The 10995-nt window shown below is 41.7% G+C and overlaps 1 protein-coding gene across 1 annotated transcript; it reads right to left on the reverse strand.

Annotated features, from left to right (window-relative positions):
* Positions 1-2014: 2014 nt before the first annotated feature.
* LOC131911159 (transmembrane protein 184C-like) lies at positions 2015-10297 on the reverse strand. The gene is made up of 8 exons (XM_059263096.1): positions 9747-10297; positions 8956-9086; positions 8831-8867; positions 6774-6979; positions 5605-5679; positions 4769-4861; positions 3606-3705; positions 2015-2185 (listed from the first exon to the last, which is right to left on the reverse strand). The coding sequence occupies exons 1-8, from the start codon at positions 9828-9830 to the stop codon at positions 2015-2017; spliced, it is 897 nt and encodes a 298-aa protein (XP_059119079.1). The 5' UTR covers positions 9831-10297.
* Positions 10298-10995: the final 698 nt, after the last annotated feature.

The following is a 10995-nucleotide window of genomic DNA, read 5'->3' on the forward strand; positions in this document are numbered from 1 at the left end:
TACAGAGTGAGATCCAGGACAGGCACCAAAAAAACTACACAAAGAAACTCTGTCTCAAAAACCAACCACGCAACAAAACAAAACAAAACAAAAACCGAAATGTGACTTTGGCTCTCACAAAAGATTAGAGGGAGGGTTTTGTGCTAATGTGAAGAGTGAGTTTTGTCTTCAACTATGAGGAGAATGCTCTTTGGAGGTGGAAGTTTTGCCTTTACTTTTCTCACATATGTTGGGCTGCTGAGTGCCCTTGTGTAAGTAAACACATAAGCATACATCCTGAATGGTCTCATTTACGTGACATGAGTGTGTGCACATGTGTCCTGCATTTGGAAGTGAGTGCTCTGTGTGTTCCATGCTGTGAATGGAGTCCACCAGGCTTAGCTAGTGCAAACAATACCTGTTTATGGAACATCTTCCCTCTGTAGATAAGGGTTGGATTTGACTCCTCCTCCTCCTCTTCCTCCTCCTTCTTCTCTTCCTCTTTCTCCTTCTCCTCTTCCTCCTCCTTCTTCTTGGTTTTTGAGACAGGCTTTCTCTTTGAGTCTACTTGTTCTTCTTTCTATAGGAAATGTGAGTGATTAAGCGCTCTCCTTATTGGCAGTGCTACTGTGGGAAGCTGTGGAACTTTTGGAAGTGGAACCTGGCTGGCAGAAGTAGGGTGCTTGGGGACATGCCTTGATGGTTACACTTCTTCTCAGTTTGTGTCTCCTCCCTCTGCTTCTTGATGTTCTTCCCGAGTTCATGGAGTCCAGCAGCCATGGAACCCTCAGAAACTGTGAGCCAAAAGCTTTCTTCATGTTAAGTCTTTCTGCATCAGGATTTTGTTGCAGTCATGGAGAAACAACTAATATCTTGTACAGTATATGTTCTGCTGTGTACTTCCCATGTTCCTCTCCTGGAAAAAGAGGAAAAGAGGGGAACACTGGCTTGTGTTTTCCTTTCCAACTTGGTCATTTCCTGGAACCATCTCTAGGTCAGGATAAAAATCAGTCAGAGCTTTCAATGCTCCCACATTCTCAGAGTTGTCCCCAGGAAGAAAGACTTGAGGGACACGGTATCTTGCTTGCTTGTAATTTTTTCTGCTGTCATAATAAAAACCACTGACTTAGTGGCTTAAATGTTTGTTCATTTTATTTCCTTGTTGCAGAAGTCAGAATCTGGGGCAATGGGTCTCAGAGGGCTGAAAACAAGAGGTTGACAGCACTGTGTTATTTTCTGGATGCTCTAGGGGAGATTTCCTCTTCTTGTTCACTGGAGTCATTGTTAGAACCCTGTTCCTTCCCTTCTGGACAACAGCTGCCGACAGTTCAAAGTTTTCAGAGAATGTACACACTCCTTGTGAAGAGGCCTAACTTAACATTAGTGAAGCCATGATAGGCTGCAGACTAACAATACTGGGACTAGGCCTCACCATTACAATAACCAGGAAAAGCCACAAACTGTACCCTGTGGGGGACCAATCAGAATTGAGACAAACAAGTACTAGATGCTCCAGAACATTAAGGACAGCTCACATCACTTGTATATCAGTTGCTAATTTCCTTGCAGCAATGCCAGTATCAATCCTTGTTTGACAAGACTTCTGTGCCCACTCCTGCCCAGTCAGGAGTTCAAACCCCATCTGAATCTGGAATTCCCCTACCCCCCCAATCCTTTACTCTTTAAAAACCCTGCCATAACTGAGCTCAGGGCTTTCCCTGATCCAACCGCTGTGTTGGAAGAGACAGAGAGCCCAAGCTCAAGCTTGCAATAAAGGCTCTTTGCTTTTGTATATGAACTCAGACTCCTGGTGGTCTCTGAGGGGCTCATGATGTGGGCATAACACTTGCTATTGATCTGTCTCCTCCAACTTTGAAGCCAGCAACAGGAGATACTTATTCCTCCATCTTACACTTTTTTGTGATGATCAGGAAAGCAAACTTGTGTGTTCAGAATGTTCCGAGTCTTCAGGAAAACTTTTTTTTTTTATGGATAACATTTCATTGTTCTCCCTTTAAGATAATATGTAAATTTATTAGTCAAGGGGCTCCTTCTGCTCTTCTGGGATATTAATAATTACATTTTCACATAGGTTGGCCTCCGAAAGTGCATCCTGTGAAGTATCTGTGTCTTCTAAGTCTCGATGTTGGCCTGTATCAGGAGGTTCCTGTTCTTCTGGGATATCAATGACAATGTCTTCACATGACTTGGATTACAATAAAGTAATCGAGTGTCCAAAGGCCTGATGCCCCGGCCAGCGGGGTGTCAACGGGGGCGACCCACCTGCGGGAGAGAATGAGAGGGACGGGTGAGACACGAAAGGACGACAGCAAGACAGCGTGTTCTGATCAAGCTGCAAATTTTATTCTCCTCAGCAAGGGGTATATAGCAGGAGAGGGGGCAGGAAGGAGGGAAGGGGTGCATGACGTGCCATACGCGCAGGTGAAGGGGGACGTGCAGGTGAAGGGCTACGTGCAAGAAGTCGTGAGGCTGCAGGTGGTAAGGTCACTGGTCAGGGCTCATTTTTTTGTTGCTATGCCCTCTCATTGTTTTCCCTTTAAGACAATATAAACTTATTAGCCAAAAGTTAATTTTACCATTCTAAAAATAGTTCTGCTCTTTGTCCTCCCCAAATTTGAAGAGCCTGTATCATGGTACTGCTTTAAGTATGTTCTTATTTCTTAAATTACTAGAGTAAATCTTATGTATTTGGGTTGGGGTGATACCTCAATCTGCAAAGTGCTTGCCACACAAAATTGAGGACCTGAGTTCAGTCCTCAGCAGAGGTCCAAAGCTGGGCATGCTTGCAGACCCTGTGCTAGCTAGACAGAGTTGGATACCTGGGGCCCTCTGGACAGCGATCCTAGCTCAATCTGTGAGCCTCAAGACAGTGAGAGACTCTGTTCCAAAACCCAAACTGAACAGCTCCTGAGGGGCCACACCCGAGGTTCACCTCTGACCTTCCCTGCACATGCAGACGCTCCCCCTCCCCAATAGACACACTCACACTAACAGAAGTTAAACAGCTGTTACTTACCCAGGCGTCTTACTTGTTGAGAAACATCCCTCTGACATCTGACACATGCCACATGGCCAGGAAACAGCCAAAGCAAGAGCCTTCTTGAGCTCTGCCTCTTGCACGTAGGGTTTGTAGGAGAATGGTAATGGGCAATGGCCATGAGAAGCATTTCCAGGCATATTAAAAAATCCTACAACAGCCACAAAAATATTTATCATCTTTGGCTTTAAATCTAGTTTTTCAAAATGCTAACATTTTCAAAGTTATATAGGGTGTCAACTTTTAAAATATAATCCAGATTATATTCATATTTCAACATTTTTTCCACTTCAAAACATGACAAACCAAGGTTTACATCTCTTTTGCCCTCCCTCAGTCAAGTATTTCTTAATCTGTTTCCCAAGGACTGAAAGGAAACATGCAGATATATGTAGACCAGGAATAAAACCATTACACAATCAGTACCTATGGGCCATTTCTCTAGGGCTCCTGTTCCTCACCATAGAGCAAGCTAACAGTCTTGCTCACTGTTTGGATATTTGGGGCAACACTGTGTCAAACAGCTTAAACAGTAAAACCTCTTGAGTTCACTGACAGCACTACTTACCTGCAGGCCCATGGCCACAGCTTCCGCACTCTGCCATTCCCACGTACGCTTTTCAGAAATCACTCCCACCCTAACCAACACAGCTATAAAGACTGATTGCCTATATGTCAAGAAAAAGGTAAATGTCAAATCTAGATCATGAAATGACCAACTGTTTATGCAATTAGGGGCTCGGGAGGGGGCTCGGTGTGTAAAGCACTTGCTGCACAAGTGTGAGGACCTGAGTTAGAGTCACAGGAGCCAGGGAAGGCTGGCATGGTGGTGCACATCTGTAAACCCCGTGCTCCTGCAGTGAGCTGAGAGATGGGTTTTTGGTGTTTTGAGAAAGGGTTTCTCTGTGTAGCCCTAGCTATCCTGAAACTCACTTTGTAGATCAGGCTGGCCTCAAACTCAGAGATCTGCCTGCCTCTGCCTCCCAAATTCTGGGATTAAAGGCATGTAATGCCATGCTCGGTTCCATCATAAACTTCTAATAATTTATGTATTAGAAATGTTTGTTACTGTACTGTAAAAAGCACTATCCAAAAGACTTTAAATGAAATACACTTCAGCTTAAGAGAGCCTTTCAGTTCCTAGAACAGCACTCATTTTTTTTTTGAAAAAAAAAAGTCATTTTTAATTTTCCTTTAATTTTAAATATAGACCAGAGATTTAAATTTTTGCTGTTTTGTTTGCTTATTTATTTGGGTTTTTGAGACAGGCTTTCTCTGTGTAGCCATGGCTATCCTGGAACTCAATCTGTATGTAGACCAGTTGGCCTCGAACTAAGAGATCTGCCAGCCTCTGCCTCCCAATTAAGGTGTGAGCCACCACCACCTGGTGAACTCTTCCATTTTTATTTAAACTCTCTCCTCTCATGCCAATTAGACTTTTCCCTCTTAATGAATAGGTCTATTGCATTATGTTTTGTTTATTTAGAAGGCACATCATGCTTATCCCCACAAGGCTGTGGGGTCACAAGAGCAAACAGCTCTGCATGTAAGTCACCAAATCATTCATGAACATATTACTGTACTTCTATATTGTATAAAGGTATACATTAAAGCTGTTTCAAGTTCCATGTACAAAGTAAAAGGTAATTTTTCCTCAAGAAATAGTGCCTGATAATATTTAGCAACAGAAACAAATTTAGTACAATTAAGAAGAATGATGATTTACTTAACACTTCTGAAAAATTATTTATTATAACCAAGTAAGTCCTTGCATTGGAGAAACCACATTTCCCTTCATTGTAGACACCAACCATTTCACATATCCTTAAAAATGGCAAAAATAAACTTTATGACTGACCAAGTAAACCTTATCTTAATATGTACACTTTAGAGACTTATTTTATGCATGTGAATGTTTTACCTGCATGTATACCTGTGCACAATGTGCATGCAATGCCCTTGGTGACCAGAAAAGGGCACTGGATACTCTGGAACTAGATTTCACTAAACCTCTGCTAGAGTACCAAGTGCTGTTAACACTGAGTGCTCCACTGAGTACTCTCCAGCCCTGAACACATTCTTAAGGTGTAGTGGTAGCAACACTTAAAATTTAGAGTCTGTTTACTTTAGTAAAATCTGTTTACTTCAGTAAGTCTGTTTACTTTAGTAAGCCTAATTTTGGTTTTTCTGATGTGTTGTATAGTCTGCTCTCAAAGAATGTGAAAATCGTGGCAATCCTTTGCATTGTTCATTGTAATGGAATCCAGCTTTTATATACATATTTACACTATTAATCAACATTGTTTTTCTATTTGTTTTTTCCATTTAAGAATATAGATTAGTTTTTAAGACAGGGCCTAGTCTGGCATTAAACTCTCAATTCTTCTGCCTCTACCTTCAAGTGCTAGGATTATTTGCCATGAATCACTACACTTGTTTTCTGTCTTGTTGAGAATTAAACCCAGGGCTTTGTGCATACAAGGCAAATACACTTATCAACTGAGCTATATTCCCAGTCATGTATCATGAAGATAAAAGAAAAAAAGCTAAGGGAAGGCCATACTTACAATGCTATAAGAGTGGTAATTGGTCTGATCACAGTGTACTGCAGGACTCCCAATTTGCATCGAAAGAGCAGCGTTCTGCAGAAGAAAGAGAACATAACATCTCAACTATTCAGTGGCATCAGAACATGGCAAAGCCTCCAAATTAAAATCACGCTGACAGCTGACACTAATTATATTGAATCCTGCCAATTCCGTCCTCCTAAATGATAGTAGGGTAAGAATGTGGTGGCAACATGGAAATCTGAAGACCATTTTGAAAATATTTAATAACTTTATCTCCTAAAGCCTCCCTTCAGCTCCACTATAGTGCAACCCAGAACAGAAGGAACAGAAGAAGGTGCTGGGACCTTGGTCTTTTCCTGTTTCCCACTCTTGCCATGATACACTGCAAACCAACAGGACCAAATGACCTGAGTCTGTGAGTCAAATAAAACTGATTATCTCAGGAACTTTGCTGATAGAATTGATAGTGATGGCTCTAACTAACACAGGAGAAAAACGGAGGCACAAATGAACTGTGAGCTTGTGCACATGCATGTGTATAAAGCATTGACATTTAGGATACAGCTTCCTGGTGAATGTGTTTACAGAAAGATTTCCTGGGACAAGGCAAACCACCCTGAGGGTGGGCGGCCATCCACAGGCTGGGGCCCTGGACTGAACACGAGGCATTGAGCTGTGTTCTGGCTTTCCTCTCTGCTTCCTGACAGCAGATGCAGTATGACATCATGCACCTGCCACGTGCCTTTCCCACCATAAGGGACTGCACCCTCAACTGTGTTCCTAAGTTGCTTTTGTCAGTGACTTTGTCTCAGCAGGGAGACAAGTACAAGACAATTAGCTGCGTGATCATGTGCATGATCATTTAGGCTTCAATTCCCAACTGTAAAAAAGATGCTGATTAAACATTTTCTAAGGTTTTCTCCCTCATTACATTGATGAACTTTTCTATTGGGGTAAGCAATGTAAAAATAAAAACAAAAAAAACAAAAAACAACAACAAAAAAAAACCTCTCAACATGTACATTGTAAAAATGTATTTTATTATCTTTCAAACTGTATTTCGTGCTACATAGCGTAAGGGCTCTGCCTACTGTCCCCACCCCTTGCAGAGAGCTGACTGATATTTAAGACCCACACAGAGGCCCATCAAAACCAAACACACTTACTCTCCTATCGCCAATGGTGGACAGCAGCAGAGTGGAATGGGATGCTGTTGCTGATCTTTTGCTTCCAGGTGTAACATTATATTCGGGATCCGAATTGTTAAATTATTGGTAAGGAAGGTCATAAAGTTATAAATGGTGTAAGCTTCATAGCAGTCTCTACAGGTATCGGCATATATTCCAACTTTGGGGAATTTTAAGGCCAACCACTATGGAAAAGCACAGATGTTAAAGAGAAATGCTACTGATTCAGAAAATGCTACTGAAGGCATTTGTTTCTTTTTTCTTTTCTTTTTTTTTTTTCCCCTGATAGGGTCTATGTAACCTGGGTGTTCTGGAACTCACTATGTAGACCAGGCTGGCCTCCAACTTAAGAGTTCCACCTGAGTGATGGGATTAAAGGCATGCAACACCACATCTGGCTAAAGCCATTTTCTTTAGTTGTGTCTACTGTGGAAAGTGTTTTTTTCCTTTTATTTTCTTTTTTGGGGTGGGGTGGGGTACAAATAAAAGACTTAGTAACTAAAAAGCATGATAGTGAACAATCAGCATCCTTATGAGAGTCTGCATCTATGGGTTCAGCCAACCCTGGAGCAGAAATATTTGTAACAGCCCCTGACCCCAGGTCTGCACTCTGGCCTCGAACTCATGGAGGTCCTCTTACCTGCCTACGGCACTGATATTCTATCAGGTGTCATAAACCATCTAGAGCTGACCATAAGGACAGGGGGACACACTATGCTGATGCTAACCATTTTATATAAGGGAATTGAGCATCAGTACATTTTGATGCCTGGGGTGGGAAAGTATTCTCTTGTGGCTACGTATGGATGAGGGTAATTACAATATTTCATTCTTTAAAAGATTAAGAGCCTAATCTTAAATTTAAGCAAGCGAGCAAGGAAAACAGCTACATATTAAAAATATTTGAAATATCTGCATTTTTCATTATAATATCTTCCTTACCAACACTAAAATAAGTGAACTTGGCCAGTTGCAGTGGTGCATGGCTTTAATCCCAGCACTTGGGAAACAGAGGCAGGGGGCTCTCTGTGAGTTCGGGTCCAACCTGCTCTACATAGTGAGTTCCAGGACAGCCAGAACTACATAGTGAGACCCTGTCTCAAAAATATAAAAACAAATAATAAGTAAAAACAGAAAGAAAGAAAAATCTGGGTTGTGGTGGTACATACCTTTGATCCCAGCACTCAGGTGGCAGAGGCAGGAGGATCTCTGAGTTTGAGTCTAGCCTGGTCTCCAGGGTTAGTTCCAGGACAGCCAGGGCTACACAGAGAAACCCTGTCTCAAAAAAAAAAAACCAAAAAAAAAAAAAAACAAAAACACAAAAAAAATGAAAAATTTCACTATCAATCTCTTTTTAAAAGTCAATATTTTGTGTTTATTACTTTATTAAGCATTTTTTTTTTTTTGGTTTTTTGATACAGGCTTTCTCTGTGTAGTTTTGGTGCCTGTCCTGGATGTTGCTCTGTAGACCAGGCTGGCCTTGAACTCATAGAGATCTACCTGGCTCTGCCTCCCGAGTGCTGGGATTAAAGGCATGTGCCACTGCTGCCTGGCTATTAAGCATTCTTTAGTAAGCATAGTTAAGTGTCAGAAGAGAAGCAAGGTGGTGGTGGCGGCGGCGGTGCTCGCCTTTGATTCCAGCAACTCACTGGGGAGACAGAGGCAGGTGGGTCTCTGAGTATGAGGCCAGCCTGGTCTACAGTATGAGTTCCAGGACAGCCAGGGCTACATGGAAAAACCCTGTTTCAGAAAACCAGAAAAAAAGGTGTCATAAAAGATTTTTTAAAAAGATTTATTTACTTTATTATTTTATGTGCATGAGTATTTTGCCTACATGTATGCATATGTGCTATGTTCATGCCTAGTGCCTACAGAGATCAGAAATTGGGTTCCCTGGGACTGGAATTATAGTTGTGAGCTGCCATGTGGGTGCTGGGAATTGAACCTGGGTCCTCTAGAAGAGCAAAGTACTCTTTACCAATGAGCTATCTCTCCAGCCCAAGAATTCTTAATGTAATACAATGAAACATACTTACACTATCTAAACTGTATATTGGGACCATCCAAAGAATCCTACAGAAAGTAAAACATAAAAAACACTTAATATGTTTATGATTTAAGTCAGTCAATAGTAGTAATAGCAAATACATTAAGATTTGACCTCATAATAAGTTTTTGAAGTTCAGGTTGTGTGAAATGCACCAAGTGTTGCAGAATCCCCCAGAAGGACACTTGTACCGTCACCAGCATGAAGATACCAGCAATAAACCATGCTTTAGTGTGTATTCCAACCTTGAAAAACAAAAGAACACATTGGTTTAGATTCTGACATTAAAACTATAAAGATCAATATCTTTGTCTTAAATTTTCATTAGATTACTAGTACTGCCTGGTATTTCCCAAATAATTAGTAGCAATTAAAAATAGATTTACTTTTTAGTAAATTCTATGTATGTGTCTGTGTGAATATGTGCATGTGTAAGTGTGGGTACCTGCTGAGGTCAGAAGAGGGTGTTACAGAGTGTGGTAGCACACACCTTTAGTCCCAGTAACTTGAGAGGCAGAAGGTCTCTGTGAGCTCCAGGACAGCCTGACAAAAGAACCCTCCTCCTCCTCTTCCTCAAAAAAAAAAAAAAAAAAATTTACATAATATTTTGCCCATTCCTAGTGTGTTATTTGCTTTCTGTATCTGATTCTTGTTTGCTGTTTATGAGCTATCTTGAGGAAATGCTCCAGTTAAGCCTCTAACCTTGAACACAAAAACAAAACCTTCCTTTAAACTTTTCAGTCCCCTCCACCTATTGTGCTATCATTTCTCAGGCTCCTTCGGAGTCAAAATCTTCAAAACTCATATATTCTCCGGATTCTAAGTTTCCACCACACATTCGTACTTCAACAATTCTGTTCTGGGTTTGGTCCTCCAGCTTCAGTGATCACTAAGCTCCCACTGACCTTTCTACTTGTGAAGAGTGACAGGCAGGTTGGCAAGAGTGGACAGTATTCAGAATGTCCCCTTGAAACCCTCCTCCCAGGCATTCACTTCATTGGTTCCTTGTGAATTCCTGGGAAATGCCGGTGCCAGGTCTTTGCTGTTCCTTCTCTGTGTCCTTGATCTCAAGCATTCTTTAACTGCAGACACTGTCTAAAGTCTGACCATTAGTACCTAGGTGTGTTCCCCTTTCAGAGGTCGGAACTTAACCCCTAATGCAAACGGCCATATTTGGAGATAAAGCTGATGGAGACTTAGGTGAAATGAGGTCATAGTCTCATAGGGCTGGCAATCTCAAAATGAGATCGTTCAACCACCTGAGGATTCAGCAAGAGTATGGCCATCTGCAACCTGAGAGTACCCTCCCTAGACAGCAACCTTCTGGCCCCCATGATATCTGACTCCAAAATCATTTTCAAGACTGTGACAAAACAAATTCCTCTTGAAGGCACTCAGTTCATGGTATACACATGTGCTTCTGTGTGTGTGAGTGCAGGTGTGCATGTGTGGAGGTCAGAGGATCAGCTCTGGGAAGTCAGCTCTCCTTCCAGCTTAGGAACCAGGGTCTCTTGTTTCTGCTGCTGTGCTGCACAGTGGAGGCTAGCTGGCTGGCAAGCTTCCAGGCAATTCTGTGTCCACCTCCCATCTTGCCATAGATGCCATTCAGGTGGGTTACAGAGAGGGAACTCAGGTGGTCGGGTTTCCTGGTTATTGCTCCACCTGCTGAGCCGTCTTCCACAGCCCAGTTTACGGCCTTTATTATGGCAGAGAGTAGATTAAACAAGACGTGTACCTGCAGTTGAAACTGTTCTGAGGTCCAGACTTGCATATCCAAGTGCATTATTTGACAGGCTCACCCGCACGTCCTCCATTAAACATCCCTGTCAGAACTTGAGGGACTCAACTTGGGGTGTTAGCAGTTTACACCGCAGATTAGAATTGGTCTTAAAGGTTAATGGCACTTTCAAACTACGCTTGAAGCTCACAGCTAAGAGAATACTAAGTGAATTAAGTACTCCAAGGAACACTAAGTGAGGAAATTATATTTATATTATGATTGCTATACCTAAATTTAGGTGGACATATTTTAAATAACAAAAAACTGAACAAATGAGAAATACTTAATGTCATATCGTAAGAGTCTTAAATAACTATATGGACTATAATAAGAAAGCCAACAGAAGTTTAGTGAACAAAATAACCCTCCAGACA

The sequence above is a fragment of the Peromyscus eremicus genome, chromosome 5 (genome assembly GCF_949786415.1).
Source record: "Peromyscus eremicus chromosome 5, PerEre_H2_v1, whole genome shotgun sequence".
Lineage (NCBI taxonomy): Eukaryota > Metazoa > Chordata > Mammalia > Rodentia > Cricetidae > Peromyscus > Peromyscus eremicus.